This window comes from Dermochelys coriacea, chromosome 7 (genome assembly GCF_009764565.3).
Source record: "Dermochelys coriacea isolate rDerCor1 chromosome 7, rDerCor1.pri.v4, whole genome shotgun sequence".
In the NCBI taxonomy this organism is placed as follows: Eukaryota; Metazoa; Chordata; order Testudines; family Dermochelyidae; genus Dermochelys; species Dermochelys coriacea.
In genome coordinates, this window is record NC_050074.1 from 65,359,934 (window position 1) to 65,386,924 (window position 26,991).

Sequence of the window (26,991 nt, forward strand, 5' to 3'; positions counted from 1 at the left end):
CCGAGTTCACACAGCTAGTACAGCTATGGCATTGCTTAAAATGTACCATTACTGGGTACTACAAAATGACTGAGCTATTTAATACTTATTTGGGCACCAAAGAACGCTTTAAAATATTTTTTGGCCAATTTACATGACTGAGATGCAAGACAGGTCCTGATCATCTGTGGTCATTGAACTTCCACTGGCACATTCTGAAAGAATTTATTTGTATTCCAATTACCTACACTAGTTTCAATGGATAAGATATTTCACTTCCTGTCCTAAACTGACATGTAGTTTTTTGTTGTACTGCTAAACTGCTACCATGTTCTGCCAGAGACGTAGTTGTATTTCAGTGATGGATCATGAGATTCCTGTTTATACAGTTTAAAATATTTCAGAATTAAAAGGTCTATGTAACGTTAAAGACTATTGCCATGAAGTGTGTGTATATATTAGTTTTGCTGGAATAGATACAGACCCATACGTAAATATCAGAACTGTCTAAGGTGGACATAAAACAATTTAATACACTGTTATCTTTCCACAATGTAATACTTTGTTAGGTAAGCCCTACACAAGAATTTGATCAGTGATAACATCTATGCCTTCCTTCTGGAGCTACCTCCTTTCTCTCTTCCCATCTCACTTCCGAATCTCAAAATTATATTTGCGAAATCCTTCTAGCTGCTGACGACAGTCATCACACAACTGCCTTCCATACGGCAACAGCTGAAAGAAGTGTCTTGCACCACTCAGCTGTGACATACTAAGGAAAGGCAGACAGGTTGTAAAAGGGGTTTCACCGAAATCTTCTCAGTGAGGAGAATGGAAGCTTAAATTGTAAGAGCCAGAAACTTGAAACAAGGAAAAACAATGGACCCTTAAGGTTGACAGCTATGACGGATCCCTGAAGGATGCTTTGAGTAGGGTGGCATTTTCTCTGCTTTGTCTTAGATGTAAACAGAGTATTTTGCATGAACAAATTTGAAATGTTAATTACCAAGTCTTGCACTGGATGGTAATGAATTTGAACCATGTGATGCTCTCGTCCGTGAGTTTTCAGAATAATCACTGGAGTGTTTGTGACTTAGGTCCAAACTCAGGCGACCTTGGTGCTGAGCACTGCATCAAAAACAAAGTAGGTTATAGTGTCTTCAAAAAACACTCCCTTCAAAACTAACAGGAAGAAACCCAACCCCGCCGAGCAGTGAAAGACTACCTGAAAAGTGTATCTACAGCAGCACATTGTAGCTCAGTGCCATTGCTACTTTGCTTTAATTCTCTCATACTTATTTGGACAGCAATTTAATCCATTAACTTCACTGCAATATATCCTTAAAATCGCTGAGCCATAGCCAGCTGTATTCTACAAAGTATTCCATAAGAAGCACATTGAAGCACAATAAAGATACTTTTATTATTCAGAGAAAACATTTTGTTTTGAGAAGACATTCATACAGGCCAGTCCCAGACAATACATACCTAGGACTTCCTGACATAACACTGAATAAACGTTTGCCAATGTCAATATCAGCTACCTAGCATATTACTGTACACCACAGACTGCAATCTCCAAAAATTGTTCTTGAGACTGAGTTATGTATATTATGAGAAACATATCTCCTCTTCATGAAATATGCTAATAGATTCTTACTTAGATGGAAGTCAGAGTTCAGTGCTCATATATCAGATTCTTATAAAGACGGTGCACTGACTCTCAGTTCAACAGAAGTAATTTCTGTGGGCTTTAATTCAGCTCCCTATGCTTTCTACAGAATAGGTACTTCATGATAAATTCACTCTTTCTAGTAAGCTTATGGGTACAATTTTAAATATTTGCAAAATATATACTAATATAACCTAACCATGAATAAGGTGTTGGTTTAATAATTCAAGTAGAGAAACAGGAATTGGGTTTGATCTTTGACTTTGCCAACAAGAGCAGAGTTGGGCCCAAAAAATCCACAATAACGGTTAATAACTTTGCTCAATTATAATTCATCATCTTCAAACATAGGTAGGGTTCAAATTTTCAAAGCCATTTAACTATGGAAATTCCAAATGGATCAAAGAGTTGAGCCAGTGGGAGACAACAAAACATCAGTAAACGTTTCTGATCAGGGTAAGTTTTTAATTACCTTTAACTTGAAGAGCTGGCTGAATTTTCTACAGTCTTTGCGGTCACTTTCTCCTTTACTTTCAAAGTAAATCATTTTTAGGCAAAAATGTCCAAGCCAAAGTTGCAGGGCTCTCTCAGGGAAGCCCGTAGTAACATTACATGGGAAGAAGTCATTGCCTTTACATAATGATTGTAAAGTGCTTTGAGATTTTCAGATAAAAGGTACAACAGAACTATTATTTTACATTATGCTCCACTAGTATAGTGTTCTCCTCTGTGGGGACCAAAGTGCACAGCAAGAAGCAGCTTTCTCTTATTGATTTTATTTATAAATAAATTAAAGATCTAAGGTTGTGAAGTTCTGAATATATACCTGGGATGCAGGTGCTGATGGCAGATTTGGCTGGCAACAGATGGGCAATTGTTGGTGTGAACTCTGTGGCTCCAAGCAGTATAAACTGGATTTCTCATGACAGCAGTTACTGCAGGACATGGTGCTAAACTTCTTGGTACAGTACCTATTTTAAAGTGGACAAAATATATGGTACGAGTTTCTCCTAGTTAAATCCATACAAATATTCTAGGCATACTCAAGATGCTGGGATAGTCATTTGCCTGTAACAAATGTATGTTTATGTAAATCCCTAATAAAGTGGGAACCTGAATACCTAGCTCCAAGGCTCAAACCCAGATTGTTTTATTGAACAAAATCTACTTGCCCACCAAAAAGATGTCCTCTCCCTTCTCAAAGTCATGATAGTGTCAAACATGTAACTGAAATAGTTCCATACTTTTAGCTGAATAATAATTAGCAAGAGGTCCAATTTTAGTGTGGCGCACAAAAGATTGATCTCAGCTACAATTGTTCTTTTTCCTCTTCAGTGGGCTTGTGCACTTCCAACTTCTATAGCGTCCTATGACCTTGGACTTTAACAATTCACAACTCTGTGAAACTGATATTTATATGTGAATCTCACTATTTAGGATTTTTATAGAAAGTACACTCATACTTTACTATCAGACAAAATGTTGTTCAACAAAAGTTTTGGTATCATAGTTCACAGTTGCAGAAACATTTTGCAAGACAAAGAATGAATATTTACCGTCAGATATACTTTGATGAGGTTTGTTCTAAAATTAAGGGCACTATTATATAAAAATAAGGAAACTACTTTTTTAGTGAAAATACTTTCCAATAAAGTTGCAGTTATTAATTAATAATAGTTTTATTATTACATTTTACAATACTTTGGATGAGAGATGCTATAGGGATAAAAGAACTCTCAGTTTTACTCATTCATTAAATAATATCCTCATTTACAGGTGGGTACCTTGAGGCACAGAGGTTGAATGAGTTTTCTGCTGTCAGTCAGTAATTCAGTGACCATCAGGATGATAGCCAAAGAGGCTCCAACAAGAACTGTGAACAATATTCAAATTAAACTTCACACCTATTTGAGCTGGACCTTGGCTTTGAGAATTGCTGAATGGACATGCCTCAGACCCTGGCTCACTAAACTCAGGCAAATACGTATTGATACATTTTTTTTCTCCCAGATCCTCTATGCCAGTTCAAATGCAAACCATACTAAACCAGTATTTTGAAAGACACTGGGGAGATATTTCTACCTACCAACGGCCAGGGGGATGCTCCTGCTGGTCACCACATCAGCCAGTACCTCTACAGCAATTCTACAGTGTGGTTTTTGTTATTGTTGTTTTTTAAAAAGATAGGCAATGAAACTCAAATAGCTGCTTTTTAACATTTCCCGCAAGAAAACGCTCATTTTTGCTATTGATTTCACACAGTCGTCTCACACTGTTTTTTTCATAATTAAAGTAAACCTCTCGGATGAGCAGTTTCAATCTGATTGGAGAAGGCAGACAGTATTTATATTAAAATTGCACCCAGAGGCCCCCATGGGCTAGGCAAATATGAGCCGTGAAGACCTTACAGTGTAATTTGTCAGATCAAAGGGTGGGAAGTGAAAGAGGCACAGAAAGTGACTTGCTCAAGGCTATACAGCAAGTTAGTGGCAGTAACAAGATTAGAATCCAGATCTATTAAATGCCCACTCCAGCGCCGTATCCATGAGATTATGCTGCCTCTCCACTTAGCATGAAGACCTTTTCCGAGATCCTTGTCTGAGTCTCTAAATTCATGAGTTCTCTCAAAATAAACTCCGAGGTCTCTGGTTAGGTCTGAACAGTGCAACTTGAATCTTTTGTGATCTTTGGTGTATAGCACCCACCACAATGAAGTGCAGCTTAACGGAATGGCAAGACAGACAGGAATGCCCAAGGGACTGTCTGTGACTCCATGGTAAGACTGTTATAGTGGTTTAGGAGTTCACATTTGTTACTGGATTGGTGAAATCTAATTAAAAATCATACCACTAATTTAGACACCAAAGTGTCTAACCTGCTTTTCAGGCCCTCCCTGATTGAGCTAACCTCATTATCCCTAGCCTGATTCTTGCTTGCATAGTTATACCTGCCTCTGGAAATTTCATAGATTCATAGATACTAAGGTCAGAAGGGACCATTATGATAATTTAGTCTGACCTCCTGCACAACGCAGGCCACAGAATCTCACCCACCCACTCCTACGAAAAACCTCACCTATGTCTGAGCTATTGAAGTCCTCAAATCGTGGTTTAAAGACTTCAAGGAGCAGAGAAGCCTCCCTCGGGTGACCCGTGCCCCATGCTACAGAGGAAGGTGAAAAACCTCCAGGGCCTCTCCAATCTGCCCTGGCGGAAAATTCCTTCCCGACCCCAAATATGGCGATCAGCTAAACCCTGAGCATTTCCACTACATGCATTCGACAAAGTAGGTATTCACCCACGAAAGCTTATGCTCCAATATGTCTGTTAGTCTATAAGGTGCCACAGGACTCTTTGCCCCTTTAACCTAATTTTTGACAGTCTGCCCTGAGGTTGGCACTCATGGTCATGAACCACTCCAGACAGTGTGACAATCATAATGGTCACTTTTGGCCTTCACATCTACAAAGGAATTCTGCTTTGAACACAAAACGAGTAAGTCTAGCTTGCTGTCAGAACATTAAAAATGAAGAAAAATTATCGCTATGACATTACTGACATTACCGTTCAGGTCATAGTCACTAACCTGCCGACATGGCTCCAGTGTACAAGGAGGAAGACACAAAACCATCGCTGTGCCTAGTGGAACGTTTTGGTGAATATGGCGCCCACTCCTGGAGCTCCGGAGAGAGATGTTCTTCACTGGCTGGAGTGTATTTCGGTACCTGTAAGCAAAGTGCAGAATTCAATCTGCAACTAATCCAGAAAGCTTTGTATAAACTAGTACAAAAATAACTTGCTGGCTATCACTTGATGTTGATTATTATGCTTTGATCCCACCACTTCGCTGATATCACTCCCCTCCTTCATTATTCTTCACTGTTCTTTCATGCTGTCTTCATCTTCAAGCTCCTCTCTGCCTACATCTCAGCTCTCATTCTCTCCCATAGGACTCTCCCAATCTGTTACCTATGGCCCTCCAGTCCCTCTTGTGGACTCTTTGTCCTCCTCATGCCTTCTTCCCCCTTTACGGCCTTGATTCAGTAAGGTACTTTGGCATGTGTGTAACTTTGAGCATGTCAACAGGGGTGACTTCAAGGGGCTTGCTCAAACGCTTAAAAGTTATGCTCCTGGCAAATTATGTTGCTGAATTGAGACCTACGTTGGAACTCACTCCCTCTTCATGCATGCAAAACATCTACCCCTCTATTCAAATTCTTTCTTAAAATCCGTTGGTCCGACATGGTTTCAACAATAAACCCCTCCAAAAACAGATGTTTAAAAACAAATTCTACACTTGTTTTTTTCCCCTGGCCATTAGAGCACATGCCTGCCTAAAAAAAAGACTAGTTGCTGGGCCTGAAGGTATAGCACTCAGTCTCAGCTTTCAGGTTCAAGTGGAGCAACTCATTTTCTGGCTGCTTTAACAGGTCAGCTGAAAAAGCTGGTTTGGGCTGTGGATACACATTTCTACATTGTCTGCTTTACAAAGAGTGAACAGGCATGGGCGAGTGAGGAAATCTGATGTGCACTGAGATTTCATTAGCCAAGAATGCCAGTAACTGTAGGCAGCTGCAAGCACAGTTTTTTAAAAAAATGCATAGCCCTCACAATACTATTTTCAAGATAAACAGTACAGCATAAAACCCATGATATTAAAAACATAATATACCGAATGTGAATCACTAAAGGCTACTCGTATTTCTTCATGTGAAAGGAAAGTTGTGTTACATAGTGAGAGAGATGTAACACACACAGTCACACATTCTTACTGCCATGCCCTCCTTGCTGCATCAGCAGCAGACATGACTGTTACCCAACCATGAGAAAAGCCATTTGTTCATCTCTCTCTTTTCTTTTCTTCTCAGTCTTATTAAATTCTCTATTACACTCAGTCACCTTGATACCTGGGCACATTTCACAATAAAAAGCACAACAAATAAATATACCCATAAACTGTGTCACATTGCACACCCTGTATATTTTTTACATAAATTTAACATTAATAGATTCACATTTACATGTAGGGCAAGACTCTGTCTTTCAACTTGAGTAAGGGGTAGTGCATAACCTGCACCAGCATCAACCTAAGAGTAGCTCCAGAAGACATTGTTCTTGGTGACACTCCTTTGCTCACAATGCTTCCCTTGCTCCTTGGCATTTACCAGCTGATCGGTTCAAAGGCTCTGCTCACTTGTGGGGAGGTTGGGGGAGGTAGCTGGCACACAGCATCTGCACAGCTACCTAGTTCAATTTCCAATCTAGCCATCAGAACAGAAAAACATCCTCTACAATACTGCTATTAGCATTACTATGAAAACTAGAACATTTTCATTTCTGATTTTAAGTGTATAAATTTGTAACTTTAATGTAATTTTTTGTATTTTAAATATCTTCATTTTCCACCACTAACCCTTCTCAAAGAGCCCAATTTTAGCTTAAGTACAGCCCCTGCAATTATTTTAGCTATGATAGTGCATAAAAGGCACTGTTGTAAATGCAATTCTTTTTAAAAGACACTACACAAACCCGAATTTAAACCCTGCTCTGAACCTCACAGCTCAATTTACAAAACATTCCAGAGAGAAATGTGTGCACTCTTGCATCTTCAAGCCTGAAATTCTCTGACATGGGCATTACTCATTCAACATGTTCTTTAAGGTTGCAAATGAGTAAGTTGCAAAATTATGCTATGTTTTCATTATCTGAAAAATATTTGTTGGGGGTGCAGAAACTATAGATCTATATCTATATTGTAACTCCTAGACCCCGTGGAAAGTATTAATGACCAACCCTGACATATCCTGATAAGGTTCACCTGTTCCTATCTTGGTTGGTAACAAAGATATTGGCTTTCTATCCAGAAAATGCCCATGTCACAAATGAGAGTCCTTCAAATTTCTTGTATTAGCATAAAGATGACAGGCAACATTTGTTTAGACATTAAGGACAATATAAATGTGCTGCGCTTACAGTGACTGATGACTACCGTTCAAAGAATAAGCATACAAGTAACAGTGCACATGGATCAACTTGACATTCTATTTAAAGCAAATTCCTTGCACTCAAATGTGGAATGGTTTGCTTATATTTTGCTGGGTATGTGCCAAAAGGCAGCAGTAGCCTATATATTAGTGTCTTACAGTGCAATTCTGTTTTGAAAATGGCACCTTCTAACAGGCCACATCTGCTTCCTGTACTTATTCAGTAATAATCTGCTGACTTCAGTTACAACAGTAAGCTGTTATTACTTTTTTAATGCTGTCAGCACTACAGAGTTAGCTGGATTCTATTCGGGTTCAGATAGAATGTTTAATTAAAGGCCCAATACTGAACTCCCACTGAAGTCAAAGTAGGAGCGGAAGGAAGCAAAACTGGCAAAAATTGCTAAATTTTCATTGAGAAAAATTTTAATTAAAGTTTTCCCACCAGCTCTAATACCGAGCACCTTGCAGAATCAGGCCCCAAATCCTGCTCTCACTTATACCTTCTACTCCATTGCCTGCTCTCAGTTACATCTTTGCAAACCCACTGAAGACAGTGGGGCTGTTCATATGTAACGGAGGGAAAATCTGACCCACTGATGTGTAGGCCTTGGGAACACTAACTCTGCGGCCATTTTTACTTTATCTCCCAGTTAACATCCTATCGACCTTAATCAACCACCTGCAATCCTTCTTTTGTCTAGTTTGGTAACAAATTTCCCCAGTATCTCCATGGAGGGATTTTTCATACATGCCTTCTACCACAGCAAAACCAAGTGTTTTCAGGTCCATATCCTCCTAATAAATAGTGTCAACATTTACAGAGTATAACTGCACTTTAACCACTATCAACTTCAGACCATGTTTACAAAGGTAAACATTTAGGCACCTAAAGATGTAGATAGGCACCTAATAAGATTTACAAAACACCAAGTAATTCAGGAGCCCAACTCATTGACTTTCAATTGCTTTTGTGAATCCCACTAGTTGCCTATCTGCATCTTTGGTCACCTAAATACCTTTGTAAATTTGACCATCATAATTCAATTTTTCAATCAACATACACGAGAGAACCTAGAATTATTACTGAGAACATCTGACACTAAAGAGCCTAAACACCACGCAACGTTCATCAAGCGAGACACCGTTATCCCTCTTTGTAACCATCAGTGCCTTTTTGATACTGTAACTCTGAGAATTACTTTTGTAATTCAAGACACAAGAATTTTAATGAAGGCGTCAGGGGCCGATATTTTCATTACTATCAATTTTGGGCACCGAATCTGAGACACCCTGAAGGGCCCTGATTTTCAGAATGTGCCGAGTATCCATCCTCTGAAAATCAGGCCCCTTTGAAGTGTATCAAGCTGGGCATCCAAACTTGAGTCACTTTTGAAAATAATGGCCAGCATCCCTGCTTTGGTGCTTCCGTATGTTTAATTTCTACCTGAAGTGAAGGATTAGGAATGGGCACAGGGGTCAGTTTGTGTCTCAAAGCAGGTGCTGATTTTGGTCTTGGTCTTTTTATCTCTGGCTCTTCAACTCTTTGAAAGCCAATGTCATCTTCACAAGATTTTCTTGAAGATAGATGAGTGCAGTCGATCCCCTCCTCCCTGTAATAATGCCCAGCGTTCCTGCTGCGCCCCTTGTGAGTGTCTGAGTCCTGCTTAAGTGGGGGCTGGGAAGTAGCTGGGCTGGTAGGCGGGGATCCAGTCATAACAGTAGAGTCTGATGCAGAACTCGTCTGCTGTTTATGTTTAAATTTAATAGAGTCACTTCTCTTGGGAGGGGTTGGAGGAGTTGAAGCCACTTCAGCTTTTGAGGGCTGAGGTGAATGCGCTGACACCTGATTAGGGGAGAGATAGTCCATTTTGGGAGGAGTCTGTGGTCTTTTGAAAGTGTCAGGGTCGAAGATGGACTTCCTTTGTTTTGGCTTTTTGTACACAGAGAACTTTTCAGTTTCTGCTGTTGAAATATTGACCATCACTTTAGGCCACGTACCACCACTATGCTTAGCTCCTTGCCCTTTGTCTAGCATGGTCTCAACCATGATGCAGTCAGCTACCATGGGCTCAAACGGCAGCCTCCTGCGGTCCAAGTCAAGCAGTCCATAGCCTCGTTCTCCGAACGTTTCTGGACTGAAGGAACTAAGACTGTGTTCTGAATTACTGTGGTAGCCGTGCACAGCATTCCTGCGAGAGTCTGCCCGTAAAGCACAGCTGGAAGGGGGCTTGTGATCACAGAACGAACCACTCCCCTGGTCATTCTGGTCCTTCTTGCCATCCAGGAGGTCTGGATTGAAAATGTCTGTCTGTGTTGAACTGTTGTGTTTCAAGTTTCTTTTATTCTGAACTTGTATCTCTGATGTATGAACCCTGCAGTTCGATATTTTCTCTGAATCCTTCAGGTTTTCAAATATGTTCTGACCACTCCACGATGAGCTCTGAGGAAAAACCTAGGAGGAGAAAAATATTTAATCAACTCAAGATTGTAGCAGATTTGTGTTATGCACGTGACAGCCTCACTTCCCTCTCCTCCCCCCCAAGCTCCCAATTTACATGGAGATGAACATAAAGGAATAAGCCTATATTCTGGGGAAAACGATGGACAGCGTGTGGGTGGGTGGGGAGATTAAGGGGCAGTTTAACAAAATTTCACAGATTGCTGGTACAGAGAATCAGATTGAATAAAGATTGATAAAACAAACCTTTTCATTCTTTTAAAAATACTTTCACAGAGGCAGCATGGTTTAGTGGATAAGGCCCTGGACCAGGAGTCCAGAGTTCTAGATTCTGGTTCTGGATCTACCACCATGCTGAATGACACCAGGCAAGTCACCTTTATTGTCTCTGTTTTCCCCTCCCACCTTTTGTCTGTCCTGTCTATTTAGCCTGTCAGCTCTCTGGGGCAGGGACTCTTATGGTGTGTATGTGGCACACCTAGCATAATCGGCCCCTAACCTCAGTTGGGGTTTCTAGGAACAACCGCAGTATGAAATATAAATGTTTCTCTACTGACAGCCCTTCAGAATGAAGACTTCTGTTTAATCATTATCTGGGGCAGAGTCTGCTTTCCCACCAGTGACCCTCAGCCCTGACCCAGAGGGGACCCTTTCTGGAGGCAAGAGGACAGTTCAGTTTCCATGTGCATGCAAACTTCCTGCACTTGATGCTAATGAGGGGGCTATATTACCGGTTCGACTGATAGGTTTATTTTTTTATGTGAACAGCAATCTGCTGGGAACTGAACTGAGAGCAACCACTGAATTTCACATACTGTAGAATACCTAACAGCCATCCAAAGGTGGTAACTACCCACAGGGACCAATCACTACTACCTAGGGCAAAGCCATTTCATTTAGTTGAGTTTTCACATTACAGTATTCATTTTATCAATGTGCTCTTCTGTCCTTTACAATTACAAAAATATGTATCAACTGAAAAAAAAACCTCGCAGCTTTTGCTTCACTTCCTCCTTTCCTGTCCCCACACTCACCTTCATCAATGAGAGGGTAAGGGAATCCCTACAGTTTCGTAGCAAAGCTTCACATTCAGTCAGTGATTTATTATCTAGTGCAATGCCATTAATCTGCATAAAAACAAGGGGAAATTAGCAAAACAAACCTAGCAGCATGCAATTGTCTTAGTTTACCTTCTATGAGATAGGCGAATAGTGGTTACACCAACAAAAAAATTAAAGCAAAAAGGAAAATGTCAGTATCCTGGTAAATTGGATCATTTTTTGCATATCAGGGGAATGTGTCTTTTAGAGAGATTTGCTCTAACCAGAACTATAAATACAGACTTCCTAATTCACTGGAGCTGGCATTTAATGTATGATTTCTCCACTGCATACACCTCTATTTATCTTTATATATTTGCATGAATCTACCTTCCCTAAGATCCGTTCCTTTTAAAGATATTATTCAGCAGATCACACACCCCCAGCAGTTACCAGAAGAGATAAGTAGCATCCTGGAGGAGACAAGAATCTAACCAGTTTCTTTAACTTGGTTCTGGAAGAGCAGGTATATCAGAGGGAGAGTCTTCTTAAGTTCAGAGGAAGTCTGAAGGTAAAGACAGGCCTTCATGGGATTTTGCAAATTGCAGAAGCACTTGTAGTTTAATCAACACATCCAGAAATGGAATGGAGACATAGGTCCACTTTTAAAGGAAGAATAGGCATAAGGTCATCCCAGATCATTTCTATTTCTAAACTCTAATGGAGGTGTAAAGAAGATTCCTTGAACTGAAGTCCTCGTATTAAGTCGTCTTACCTATCGTTTATTGTGAAAAGGGAAGGCAGTGAGATTGTCCACAATATGTCTGAAGGATGAGTTACTGTAACCATACTTTCAAAACTTCACCAATGAAACTACTAAACGTGGCCCATATTTTCTATTACTCACCCAACCTACAAACACCAACATGTTTGTTTATTCATTAGATCATTAAATTTAAAACGGAGAAAAACATGTAAAATGAGTCAAATAAAAGGAAATTTCTTTTTCATACTACCTGTGGTATTGAAATTACATTTGTTCTTTAGACTTACGGCAATTATTCTATCTCCCACAGCAAGGGACCCATCTTTGGCAGCAGGGCTACCGGGCACAACAGCAGCAGCAAATACTCCATTTTCTAAACTAATTCCACTATCTGAAATCCATAAAGATAAAACATAAGTTCATTCCTGCAGTTCAAATAATTTAGAACATATCTGACTTACCTGCATGAAAAAGAACCACGTGTAATAAAAATGCAGTTGGAAATAAGTTAGCTTAACTTCTAATAAAGTTTAAAAAAAGACAACACACAAAAACAATGGGAAAAGGGTTACAGATAACGCAAAATTTAATATAGCCTTACAAGCACTTTCTAGTGGAGAAAAAGATTGTAGGGATTTGCAAGCTTATTCAGCTGAACTCCTATAAACTTCCTTATAGAGGACAAACTAGAGGTGAGAAATGATACATTAGCAGTATTCATGCAAGAAATCTATCCTTAAGTCACTACTACTTGTTCAGTTAAAAAAACAGCTAATGAGAACCCTTATCTAGTAAGTCAGAACAATTCAAGTGAGTGAACTAATAGCTTGCCCTGAGCATTCAAATGTAAATAATTACCTTTATGCCCAGCAAGATTGATGTGCAGAGGTGTTATCACTTTCCCGCCTAAGGACTTCCTTCTTCGAACCACCATGTTAATAACGCCTCCTCCATTAAGTACAGCTTTTATAACTTGCTTCTTATCCTTATTAGCTAGATCCACATCATTTATCTTCAGCAACCAATCATTCACTCTGGCAGTTAAAGGCATGGAAGTCCAAGTTATAAGAATACTTTGCTGCACATTGCAAATATGCAATAATTAATTAAAAGGACCATAATACCACTAGCACAACCTTGATATGTCACCCTCAATTGTTTAACAGTCCCCATTTCTGAAAAAGGATGATGTTTCCCAGCATCTCTTACTGACACTGAGTAAGACCCAGGTCTTCCTGGTTCCACTGCCATTGCTTACTCCACTAGCCCTCAGCATCTCCTAGTCAAGTTACTGATCCTTGGACAGCTCGTAACTAAAAATGTGGTGAGTGGCACTGCTGCGCAGATACATTAAGCATTAGCAACTCCATGTTAGAGCTGGTCTAACTAAACAAGATATTTCAAGCAATATTCATAAGAGGTAGGTACTCTTGTAAAGTGAATAACTCATGGTTATTATCTCAATAGTCAGGGATCTAGCACAGATTTTGGCCGTTAAAATTAAATTTGCCGTTCCTCTGTTACCGCAAATATTTCATTGTTCTTGAAAACTGTCTCGTGCATGAGCCAATCTCAAAAATCTACCTATGTTTCAAGTATTCTGATGTAATTTTGTTGGGCAGACATAGCATATCATTAGACACTTTCAAAAAATTTCCAATGGGAGCCCTTTAATATCAGAGAGTATTCCCTTAAGTTAAACAAAAACTTCACAGCGTTCCAGCTTTATTGAGACCTCAACTATAAAAATCTGAAAACGTGAGTTACAAGGTAGGTGAAAGCCAGCCTTATAACAGGACTGTGGCTGCAACTCTAACTATGGAGAAGCTTCTTTCCATAATAAACCCTACATACATCTGCAGAGCCTGGACAATAGCTCTGGTTCTACTGCTTCAAAACACAAGCCTCTACCACATATGCAAAAAGAAGGTCTCTTCTAGCTTTGTGGTACAGACAACACAATTTTCCGTGAGCTTGACCAATCAAGAGAGAGCCAGATGCTTGCATAATCCATGATTCTACTTCCACTTAAGTAAGAGGCAAAAAACTTGAATTGACACTATGGCACCAGGATTGGGTCACAAACTATCCATAATCTTCGCCCCCCCCCCCCCACTCCATGCCACTATAGCTTACCCACAAATTCTCAAGAAGATCTAAATAAATGGAAAGTTTGAAGAGACAAACAGGTTAAGTGTTGGAGGCAGACAAAGCAGCAACAGACAAATGTCTACATTGCAAATTGAGATTTTTTTTTTTTTAACATGACCTGTAAATCAAGCATAGCTAGATTTCCATAATGCTTTGCAGACACCTTATTGCAATTTTCAGATCAAACCAATTTTTCAAGCCTAAGTTATTAGGGAGCTAAAACAGAACCCACCTAAAGTATAAAGAGGTGACCAATCATCCATAATATTTTTAATTTTTTTTTCCTTTTACAACCAAAGCAAATTAAAATAAGTGTTTCCACGTGGCATGCAAATGATTTACCAGTTAACATTGTACCTTAATCGACCATCTGCAATACTTCCTTTGTCTACTTTGGTGACAAAAATCCCACAGTCTCCAGGGAGGTATGGTTCATTCACACCTTCTGCCACATCAAAACCAAGTGCTTTCAAGTCCATATCCTCCTAATAAACATTGTTAATGATACAAGCGATTCAACTGGAATTCAAACTAATTTGCATTTGTATGTACATAGAAATTGTAAACTGAGTGCTTTTACTATGCCCTTATTTTATATCTTTGGTGCTTTAACAATATCTCAGATGTATAAATTATTATACACAGATTTCAGTTCCTCCCCCAAGTATTAAATGTATTAATACAACCTTGTTCACGGTCTTATTATTAAGATTAGCATTAGGAATTAATCTCCTTGTTTTAAAAATTATTATATATATTTTTTGTTTATTTATTTAGATATTCACACACACACACACACACACACACACACACACACCATTTTTTTAATAAAGGTAACAGTTGTGTTGTTTACAAGATATGGCAAAATTATCTATGGTTTGTACTCCACAAAAGGGAGTAGATTTCCTGTAACAATGGTCTATTTTGATAATAGTCTATAGTGCTTTAATATGTTAGCTTTTCATATCTGACTGGTATGATATTTGTTGTAGATACTGCATTTATGGTATGTAACCACAATTAAAATTAATAATGTTTAAAAATACATATTCAACAATCAGCATTATTTTTATAACCCATTGTACAAGGGATGTAATGATGAAATATGAAACAATTCATGCATATAAAACACTAAAGTCTTCAATATATCTTGGGCTTACTCTGTCTTTTTCAAATTCCACCACTTCTGTTTCCCATTCCAGAGAATCTGTGTCTATGGCTGAATCATGAGAACTGTGGGCTATCAACTGCCGAAACCTGGCTTCCTTTTCCAACTGGTTCTCCATCTTCTCTCTATGGAATGAAAGACGTGTATTTATAGGTGATTCAGCAGCTCTCTTGTAAAGAAATGAATGAATGAGATTATGTACTTCACAGTTCCTTCTCCAATTTAGCAATACAATCTCTGCTCAGTCTATCCAATCCCACAATTTAAGTAGAAACCTGAACTTAATAACCTTCATATTGTAATAATCTTCCCTTACATTAACTGTAGGAAACTTACAAACAAAGTTCCATACATGAAGATATAGAAAATGCCTCTCAAGAAAGACAGCAGTAGATTTGTCCCCCCAGATAAGCTGCTCCTAATACTAGGGAAGAAGTGGATGCGATTTCGTACTGATAATAAGATATTCCTACCACTCTGAAAAATTATGTGATGCATGTTTTCTCTTCTTATTTATAATTCAGTGCGAATCTGGATGTAATGAACAAAGCTTTTGTGAAAGCGTGGCTTCAGTGCATTTCAACAGACACATTTAGTATGTAGACATGCTCAGAACATATTACACTTCTGACTGAACAGTCTAATCAGAATGGAGATTTTCTGTTTTCGTATTTCCTGGGGGGTAACATGACGAACCAACCAGCTCCTTTTGGCCTTTGTCAGACATTTTACACAATGCCAATCTATAAATTCATCTACACATGAATCCTGTTGTGTACAATAGATGTTTAAGATCCATTTAATCTTAACGGAAATGATGGGTATATTGCAGGCAAAAGCTTATGATAAGCTGGGGCACATAGTAATTATTTTGAAATCTATCTCACCAGTAGAAAACTTGAAATTCTCTTTTTCTAACTGAATAGCTTTTTTAAAAGCATTAGAACTAATACAGTTTCTTAAACCTCAAACTGCAATAGAGCTTTTGATTACGGTTTAAGCTGAGTAAGTTACTGAAGTTAGCTGAACCAGAACGAGCCCTGCTTTGTGTTGGGGCAGTGCATCTACACTAAGGGGTTTGTGTACTAGGGTTATCTTAGTCACATGAATGCAGACTTCGCTTAAGTAGACAGGCTTGAAGAATCTGTTAATTAAAGGTTTCTAGTATAAAAAGCATTCTATGCAATGAAATCATTTTATGACATACTTTAGTTCCTTCAGTTCACGCACAGCATCATTTTTTTGCTTTCTCATGTCATCGAGATTGCGAAGAGCCTCTGCCAAGTCACTCACAGCTCTGTCTCGCTCTCTCCTCAAGTTGTCACACAAAGTCCTTTGAAAATAACAGACGTTCAGGTAAAACTTTAAAGCTGCAACTTACATTTACTAACTTAAAGAACCCTGAATCCTTATACCCAGTCTTGTCCTTTAGCCACTACAAAATCCTTCCGTTAGAAATTCCAGTTTTGTACTTCGTGTTTATCTAGAACAAAAGAGGTATTAAGTGTTTTAAAGACAGTAAGATGATGACTAGATCCTCTGTAATCAGGCTTCAGATCCCTTGCTTTTTTAGACCATGGGTACTACAGAGTTGGCTACTATGTGTGGAGGAAGAGGTACCCTGTTACTACTCCAACCGCTGTGCTGATGGGCTCTGGAGGGATGTTTACCAGAGAGAAGTTAGTATGGTGATGAAGGGGAAGGTAGTTAAGAAGGATGTTTTGGAAGACCCTACCAAGTTAAAAAGGGGCATCCCTCCTATTACTTAAGTACACTGTGATAAAATCATGCATTGCCGCAAAAAAGTTAAGATGCGCTATCAAAAACTGTCAAACTCTGAAAGAGTCAGCTGCACTACAAGAACACCATTGCCATTTAGCCATTGAGATTATGAAGAGCACTAGCATGTCATCTAACATATTTACCGTATGCTCTCTCTTTCCGCAACTATCTTGTCCCGTTCTTGAAAGGCCCAATCTCTCCGACATTTGGCTACTTCTGCTTCCTGGACGGCTTCCTTTAGCTCCTGTGACATGGCCTCATATTGCTTCCGAAGCATTTCAATTTCTTTGTTAGCTCTTTCTATGTCCAATGAAGCAGAATCTTGTATCTATGAATTCAAATATACAGAAATATTTATTTTATGTACAATTCATAGAATAAATATGCACACTAGGTTTTGTAACCCTAACTGCAGGTTTGTTATACGAAGGGCTCAGTCCTGAAATCCTTCCACAAACTAAACTAGCATTCAGTGAGAATCCCAAAATCTGTGGGAACTTTGCCTGTGTAAAGGGTTCAGGGTTGGCTCCAAGTATTTTAGTCAATAGGAACAGAGGCCAGTCAGAAACTCATAGGACTGTGATATATGGTAGAAGATTCTTCATCTTAGAGCAAAATCAATATACACTTCATATTTCAGTGACACCTTGCTGATTCATTGATCTGTTTTAGCACACAGTCAGAAGATGTATAGGGACAGCTAGAAACAAGATAAACACAGTGAACAATCATGGAACAGACTGGCTGTTTTAGTGTCTACGACTGATCCTGTGACAGGCAGTAAAACCATCAGACATAATGTTTACAGTATGCCTACCCTTGTGATTCATAACCTCCAATGTCCAAAGGAGAATAATGGCTCTCCAAGCAGTTTTTGTTTCAATTCAATGTTTTAGAAAAGGTTTTATTTCTCCTTTAAAAAAAAATAATCCGCACCTCTCTACTGTTGCAGATTTCGAACACCAAATGAAATAATGACAATGACAACACTTCCATGTGTGCACACAAGAGAAACAAGCTTATTTTAACACAACCGCATTTCAAGCCCTAATCTTGCAGATAGTTACAAGTGAGCTTAACTTGACATGTGAGTAGTCCTGATGAACTCAAAGGGACCACTCTCTTGAGTAAAGTTAAGCAACTGTGTGTTGGCAGCAACAGAGACTAAATACACGTAGATGGGTCCTACCAGTGCTAGGAGAGTCAATACACCCAGGACACAATGCTTTTAGGGATGTATGCCTCCCCGAATGGTTTTAATTATAGCCATTCATGCTTAAAACCCCCAGCCACATTCCAATCCACCACTCCAAAAAGTGTAATATTAATTCATGAGAACTAGCAGAAGCCACAAAAATTCACATCTTGCCTTTTATTGTGCTATTTCCCTTCCCGCTCTTCTACCCCACTCCCCACCTCATCCCTCAAAACCCCCAAATCAACCCACAACAACTGAGATTTGACCCTATGTACCATGTATCCATCAATGATATCACAGATCTCCACTCCGCTTGTTCAGGATCCTCCACTCCCCTTCATAAAACAAAGATAGACCTTAAGAAATCACATTTCACTACTCTTGAGGATCTTGTGTTGGAGCCCTACAGTTCCTTCTCTGTGCCCTGGTATACACTTGGGGGGAAGTGGGGGGGGGAGAATCGATCTAAGTTGACTTCAGCTACGTGAATAACGTAGCTGAAGTCAACGTACTTAGATAGACTTACCGTGGTGTCTTCACTGTGGCGAGTCAACTGCTGCCGCTCCCCCGTCGACTCTGCCTGCGCCTCTCGCGGCGCTGGAGTACAGGAGTTGACGGGAGAGCACTCGGGGGTCGATTTATCGCATCTAGACTAGATGCGATAAATCAATCCCTGCTGGATTGATTGCTGCCCGCCAATCTGGCGGGTAGTGAAGACATACCCTAAATCTCCCCTGCTGTACAGGTCCTTAAAATCCGTTGTCACAGCCATCTCTCATTCAGCAGAGGATTTGGTAGGGCTCCTCCTTTGGAGTCCATCAAATGCAACTCTTTACCTATCTGGGAGGTGGGAGCACAGTGCTGAGTGACAGGTCCTGCCGGTCCTGCCTACATGAGGTATTCCCAAACTCACGCTGATCCTCTGAAGAAGGCTGCAAGTCAAGCCAAGGTCTCCCCATATCAGTGGCTTTTGATGTGGGGAGATGGAGGAAAGCTTTCTGCACAACCAGACAGAGGCATGATAGCCAACTGAAAATAAAATGGTTCTGCACAGTCCAGCTGAATTCCTAGTTTTATTGCTTACTCGGATGCTGGTTCAAGATTGACAAATATACATGGCATAGAAAGCTGAGGATGGGGGGAGTTTTTGTGGTAGAAAAAAAAAGTCTATTATGATCAAAGATTGATACTATAATGAAATTAGATAAATTAAAATATGCCTTTCTCACACACAAAAAAACCCTTCTGAAGGATCTTCTCTAATATAAATATTACTGTAAATCCTGTAGTTCTTTCTCAAGAAAGAGAAGCAGGGATAATGTAGGATTTTACATACTACTACATTACAGTATAATTATGTATGTAATGTATTACATACAATAGATCTACAAACACACAACACTGCAAGAATATTTTAACTCTTCTGTATAATCACTAACAGCCACATCTTGATGGACTCCATCCATCCCCTTTAATGATATGTATATCCTAGTGTGATTGAATGTAAAGAATTTATGCAGAACAGAGAATCTTTTTCGTCACACTTCATATTGTTTCATTTATAAATTGCTTTATAAAGGTTTAAATTGTTGGAACATATAATAAGCATGTTACAGACATAAGAAGCTATGTAACAGATATATACGAGCCCACCAGCAGAAGGTATTACAGATTGTTTTAAGTGACTGAGACGGAGCACAGGGGACCCATATCAGCAAAGAAGGGGTTAAGGAGTGCCTTTAGATCCAACTAGCCCCACCCTGTTAGACCTGCAGCCAATCCCAAGACAGGAGGGAGAATAAAAGACTACCACCTGGCTCAGTTCAGGGCTGACAGGCCAACAGCCAGACCCCAAGGAGCGAACAACACTCAAATAAGATACTAGTGGAGGAACCAAGCGCAACGGAAAGGGCCAGGATGCGCCGCCCTACCCTTCTTCCCACCAGAAGATTGTGGGACAGCCTAGTATTTGGGGACTTTTTGTTATTGAACATTTTAGGGTTTGAGCCCCTCAATTCTACCCAGAACTGGAATAAGACTGACAGGAAAACTAGCTGATGGAGCCTGCCTCAAATGGTGTCCTGGAACATCCACAAGAGGGCGATATTCCAGCCACACTACTACTGTAACCTGCTGAACTATTGGGCTATAACAATCCATTAACCCATATATTAAAAACATCTATTAACCCTTTATAAATGAAAACTTAAAAACTGTGACTGATTGATTTATCTTAAACAAGTAGCCTAGTCACTCCCCTCTTAAGGAGTGCATGCACGCATGCATATGAAGCATTCTTCATTGAATTGAGGGGGGGGGGGGAAAGCAGCTTTGTACCAAGACTTTTACAAGCACGCCGAATGGCATTTACTCTCTTCGATCTAAAAAGAAAAAGCTATCTACAAAGACAGCCAGTACCTGACGAGCTTGGTAATATTCCCTTAGCAGATGGTCTCTCTGGATGATAGCTTCTGTTCTCTCTTTCCTGGCAACATCTCTTTCTTCCTTCACTGTCTCTATATCCTTGCAAGCTTGATCAAGTTCCTTCTGGGCCTCAGCCTTGTCCTTCACTTCATGACAGTACTTTTCCAGCAACTCATTCCTCTCACAAATTGCTCGATCTCTTTCCACTAGAGCTGAGTTTAGCTCCTACAACGAGACCCATTGTTTGCAGGGTGTTAGGTACAGAGCAATATTTCTTCTTTCCAGTTGAATACACATAGACACCTTAAAAACTGGGGATATATAACGAACATTCTGCAAAATGGGGAACTGTACAGCTCTGTCTCCATATTAAATACAAAGAAAAAATAGCTAACAACATTCAGCAAAGTGTTAAAACTGCCATACCACCACCTTTAAACACCCTGCTGTCTGAATAATGAAGCACAATCTAGGAACACTCATGGTTCTGAGAAACCTGGAGAGAGCACATTTGTTGCAAGTCCTCAGGAGTCCTGGATAGCCACTCAGATTTAACACAAAACAATCATATTACATATTTTAAACATATTTTTATTCAATGTTGTAATTACATAGTTCTATACAGCTCTCCTTTGCAGAATGTGAGCACAAACCTTTCCCTTTTGTGTTATTTCAAAGCAATGTCCTGAATTATTGCATGGCTGAGATAATGTTTTCCAGCCCAAGTGAATGAGTGCCCTGAAGCTTCACATTCGTTTTAAAGGGACTTGAGAATCTTACAGCGTAAGATACCAATTGTGTGTACATGTACTGTGAAATGTTACAATTATAAATAAGGGTATGATGCGTCATAAAATACTGCAAACAATACATTATATCGAATGTAGCATACGAGTCAACTGCAAGATGTGAACATACTACTTCATGGGCCTGTGCGATACCATGAAGACAGTGTTATTCTTAGGAGACTTTAAATAGAACTGTTAAGATCTTAAAAAAATTCTGCTGTTATATTATACCAGAGATTTTTGTATAGTTGTTAGAGTAGGAGACTTGCATCAGGGCTCCTGGGTTCTATTCCCACCACTCATGCAGTCTGTGTGACTTTGAACAAATCACTTGTCCTAATTTTCTGAGGTGCTGACTTCAGTGGGAGCTGTGGTTGTTTAGAACCTCAGAAAAAAATCAGGCCCAGCACATCAGTTTGTAGCATGGCTTGAATAATTCCTCTGCAGAAAGTGTTTCGAAATCCTTGGATAAAGGTGATATAGAAGTAATAAAGGTTCATCAGTGTTCAACAGAGCCAAAAGGCCAACAAAGCACTGGGGCAGAGGAATAATTCCTGATAAGGTTTTTAAATATTAGAAAATCATACTTTAAAAAACTTTGGAAAAATTAGGCATTGCCATAATTTTCTGAGAGGTGCTCACACTGACATAAAATAAAGCAACTGGCTGATTTAGAACAGACATCTCTTCTCTTTAACAAATAGTACGGCCTGCTCTCCACTTTATTTGTTTTATGTGGTTTAGACGGAACAGCAACCTGACAATACAAGATCAAAACAATACCCGACAGAAAATGCAGCACTCTGGTCTGAAGAATCATTCTGCATGGCCCCAGCACGATGGCTGAATAGGGTAGAAGGGTTAAATTCCACACAATGCTGGGAAAGCAAGACTTCTGGATATAAGTAGGTGAAAACAGAGACTACCAGTGTGGAAGGGAAGATTGCTAACATGGATCACCAGAAAATTCTCTTCTCTTTAGCAAACAGAAATGGATGCTGTAAATATTAAAAAAAAAAAAAAAACTGGAACTTCAGTCCCAAATCCCAGCTGAAGAGTTTATACTATTCTCTTGGTAAACAAGAACTGCCATATTGCAACTATTATTTACAAAAGGTACTGCTACAACTTTTAGTGTGGGACAGTGCTAATAATGATTGGGCAAGTGTTGCTTATTCTTGCTCAATTTGCTACAGCATACAGGTATATAAAACTCAAATTACACTGTTTCATTGTTATATAATCAGATGGAGAATGTAGATAGTTTCCAGGCAGAAAGTGAACTGCTCTTTGCATCTGTGATAAAAACTCTTACTCTTGTAGGAAGTTTTCAAATGTGAATACATTTGTGATGAAGAGCCCTGTAAGATACAAGAGTGAAGACAACTTGTTCGGCAAAGGAAAAAGCCAACTGAATTGCTGAGATAAAGTATCATATACCCAGGTAGTTGCTTGTGCACCCCCATCCTAAAAGTAAAATGGTATGGCAGGCTACCTGAGCCTGCAAAAACAGACAAAAATCCCTTATTGAGAGCTCTGTGTATGGCTTAAATCACTGGGCTCTTGCCTGAAATTGTCCACAATAAGGAAGCTTAATTCAATTTTCCTAATTTTGATTTGTTCTATCACCTGTGTGCGCCATAGATTTCAGAAGTGTCTGGATATGCTTTAATCCATTTGCGTTTGAGCATGTAGGACCCCATGAAGATTTAGAAACTAGGGAGTAGCACTAGATCCGAGAGTTCATGGCTCATTTAATCTTTAAAAGCTACAATTATAAAAAAACAAACCCTAGCTTTGATAGTTTTTACATTTTAGAATAGCACAAAAACTGCATCACTATACACAGATGTACTGCAGAATGAACATTTAAGACAGTTTAAATTGATGCAGTGCTGTTTTAGACAAATAGCTATGACCATAATACATGACCGTCATAACTGCAACATATCACTAGGTGGAGCTACACACAATAGGCAGCAATTGCAGTACGAGATGTAGTCAAACTCGTTGATAGGACAATCCCGTTTACGTGTGATTCTCATGCATGGTACTCCAAGCGGAAGTGTCACTTGATCAATAAACCACCTGTATATCCCTCTCAAATTCCTACCCAGGTACTAGATCCAGTCAGAACTAGATAAATGCAAGTTCAGATGGTCAGCATTACATAACAAAGGAACACCCTGATCAGAGGCAGAATATCCTCATAATTATAAAGAAAAACTGAAGTGCCAACACAGTAATGTTATTTATATTAGTGGTTCTGAATTTTTTTTTTTTTTACTGGTGACCCCTTTCACATAGCAAGACTCCGAGTGAGACCCCCCCCCCATAAATTAAAAACTATTTTTTATATATTTAACACTATTATAAACGCTGGAGACAAAGCGGGGTTTGGGGTGGAGGTTGACCCCTCGCGACCTCCCATGTAATAACCTCATGACCCCGAGGGGTCCCGACCCCCAGTTTGAGAACCCCTGATTTATACAATTAAAAGAGCTGTTCAAGCAAAGGCTACAGCAGCAGCCTCACTATACAGACACAGGAGTTGTATCTGCCCTTAAAACAAAACATTCATAACATTTTATTTTAAAAAAACATGTCAGCAACTAGCATCTTGTTCATCAGGATTATCTCCTTCTTCCTGTCCCTATTCAACTACTCATCCAAGTGCTTTCAAGATTGTGATCTAACTCTCTGGGAATGCTTGTTTATTTTATTTTTAATCCTATGCTTAATAAGCACCCATGCAAATTGCTGTAGGAACTGTGTGGATTGTTAAAACAAATTATGAGCGTTCAGACAACTTTGGGTGAGATTTACAGAAGTTACCCTTACTCTGCTATCACTGACGTTAATGGTAAAACTACGATTGTCTTCAATGGGATCAGAGTTAGGCCAACACTGAGAGCTTCTGAAAACCCCACCTTTTAGCTATGTCTATGGTGCTGCAGCTGTGCCTCTGTAGAGCCGTAATACGGACCCTTCCCGTATCAATGGAAGGGGTTTTTCTATCAATGTAGTTAATCCACCTCTCTGAGTGGCGGTACCTAGGTCAACAGAAGAATCCTTCTATTTACCTCACCATATCCACACTGGGGGTAGGTTGACCTAACTATGGTGCTCAGGGTGCAAACATTTTCACAGCTGAGTGATATAGCTAGGTCAATTATTTATTTTATTTGTTTTTAAGTGTAGGCTAGGCCTTATTGATTTAGGTTCCAGACAGCTAGCACCTACCAAGTTCAACGGTTAGGCCAAAGTTTTTTTTTTAACTTGATTGTTTGAGTGTTGGCTACATAGCTTAACCCATATTTATGTACCTACGTAAGAGAGATCTGGTTTTCAGAAGTGCTGCAGTTAGATCATTTTATGTAAAGGATTATTTGTGATCAATGACAAGCGTGTGAAAGAAAAGCCAAAAAAAAAAAAAAAAAAAGGATTTATGGGCACTAGAAAAATATTTGGTCACATGTGAAACACCTAAGCAAAATATTTGAAAACTGAATGACCAAGTGAATATTATTTTACTATTTAGCAGCACGCTGCATTTGTAAATCCTACTAACAGCACTTGTGTTTTAAACATTAAGAACATATTGCTGAAGTAATACCGGTTTGGGATTAATATGATTTATAAAGCAGTGCCTGCATTTTTGTAAATCACAGTGCCAAATATCCTCTAATTTTGAGAGCTAAACGGAAAAGAACAGGGGGCATAATTGTAGTCTTTGAGCAGATGTTAAAATGAGGCTGAGAGTCTATTTTATAATGCTAGGTTTTTTTTCTTAATAGATAATACCCTAGATGTTTCTCTCTTAGCTACAAGTTAAAAATGAAAGAAAAAAATTATATATCTGAGTTCTATCTATTGTTATACAGTGCATCACTAGCTGGATACAAAAGGTTGGCTTGTTAAAATGAGGAATTTCAAGTGAACTGAACAGAACAAGTCAAGTGCATAACAGATTGCAGCTGACAGGTACTCGACTGTATTCAATAAAGAGTGCCGCCAGGAGAAAGTCAGCCAGGAATTTCCCTTTCACAATGAAGGCACGTTTCCCATGTATCGGGCACACTTTTTTTTTTTTTTGCACAGCTGCAAGAAGGCACTGGTAAAACCGCTTTATCCTCCCACACACAACAAAATGGTCCCTTGGTACCTGTCTTAAAGCTTCCATCTCTTCACTAGCCACTCTTTTCTCTGAGGAAGTGTTTTTCAGTTTGGACTCTGCAAGCTCTAGTTCAGTTTGAAGCTTATCCACCTCTTTGATCACTTGGTCTCTCTCACTCATTATGAGGCGATACTCATTGAAAACAGAGTCTCTCTCTTCCTTGTACTTCTCTGCATCCTTCAATGCCTTCAGCTGCATTGTTTTGAACCGCGTCACTTCTGACTGTAACCGCTCCATCTCTCTCTGCAACTCCTTGTTCTGCGCAGTTGCTTTGCTTAGCTCTTGCTGAATTGACTCAAACCTAAACAACAACAAAAAGAAACAAAGACGCTTCCATCATTCTGCATTTTCCTTTTATAGAGCTGTAGAAATGTAGGGCTGGAAGGGATTCAAGCAGTTATCAAGTCCAGCTCCTGGCACTGAGGCAGGGCCAAGTAAACCTAGATCATCCTTGACAGGTGTTTGTTCAACCTGTTCTTAAAAACTTCCAATGATGGGGACTCCACAACCTCCCTCGGAAGGTTATTCCAGAGTTTAACTACCTTATAATTAAAAAGTTTTTTCTAATGTCTAGCTTACATCTCTCTTGCTGCAGATTAAACCTATTACTTCTTTTCCCACTTTTAGTAGACATGGGGAAGAATTGATTATTATCCGCTTTGTAATAGCCCCTTCACTTATGTGAAGACTTACCAGCTTTTCTTTCTCAGGACTAAACATGACTTTTTTTTTTTAAAACCTTTCTTCATAGGTCTGGTTTTCTAAACCTTTTATCATTTTTGCTTCTCTCTTCTGGATAATCTTATTGTAGTGCGCATCTATACAACTAAATGCTTTCTACATATTCAAGAGTTTCCATTAAACAGTGCAGTAAATAGCAAAACTTTGCAGAACACTTTTTTTTTTTTTTTTTTTTTTTTTAAAGGGCATCCATCCACACTACAAACTTACAGCGGTATAACTGCGTCACTCAGGGTGTGAAAAATCCACACCCACGAGTGACACAATTATATCAACCTCACCCTGGCGTAAACTGTGAACATTGAAGGGAGAGCTTCTCCCATCAGCCTAGCCACTGCCTCTCACAGAGATGGATTAACTTCACCAACGAGAGAAGCTCTCCCATCAGCATAGTAGCATCTTCATTAAAGTGCTATAGCAGTGCTGTACGTGCAGACAAGCCCTTAGTGTACTAGTGCAGTCCTTTTCAACCATTTCTGCCCCAGAAGCACCCCCACCCCCCATCTCCAGAACTCCTGTCCCACCTGGCCAGAACCCATGAGAAGGCTGGGTGGTTGCAACTGAAGATTTGTAATTAAAACAGGAAAAAATGCACTTGATGCACAGAAGCAGTAAAAATAAAGCAAATAATTTTTTATAATGTATATAAAATGTGATCAAT

The 26,991-nt window shown here is 39.4% G+C and overlaps 1 protein-coding gene across 2 annotated transcripts in view; it reads right to left on the reverse strand.

The window, feature by feature from the left end:
* DLG5 (discs large MAGUK scaffold protein 5) overlaps window positions 1–26,991 on the reverse strand; it is a 185,702-nt gene that overhangs the window by 28,003 nt on the left and 130,708 nt on the right. The window contains exons 7-19 of one of the 2 annotated variants that reach the window (XM_038409298.2): window positions 25,578–25,890; window positions 20,619–20,849; window positions 17,146–17,330; window positions 16,428–16,553; window positions 15,213–15,345; window positions 14,410–14,537; window positions 12,760–12,935; window positions 12,189–12,292; window positions 11,130–11,222; window positions 9,082–10,089; window positions 5,237–5,375; window positions 2,478–2,622; window positions 986–1,107 (exon numbers count right to left, since the gene is read on the reverse strand). In XM_038409298.2, the coding sequence (XP_038265226.1) occupies window positions 986–1,107; window positions 2,478–2,622; window positions 5,237–5,375; window positions 9,082–10,089; window positions 11,130–11,222; window positions 12,189–12,292; window positions 12,760–12,935; window positions 14,410–14,537; window positions 15,213–15,345; window positions 16,428–16,553; window positions 17,146–17,330; window positions 20,619–20,849; window positions 25,578–25,890 (2,903 nt within the window). The remainder of the gene's footprint in view (window positions 1–985; window positions 1,108–2,477; window positions 2,623–5,236; window positions 5,376–9,081; window positions 10,090–11,129; window positions 11,223–12,188; window positions 12,293–12,759; window positions 12,936–14,409; window positions 14,538–15,212; window positions 15,346–16,427; window positions 16,554–17,145; window positions 17,331–20,618; window positions 20,850–25,577; window positions 25,891–26,991) is intronic. The other variant, XM_038409301.2, reaches the window with a different exon arrangement.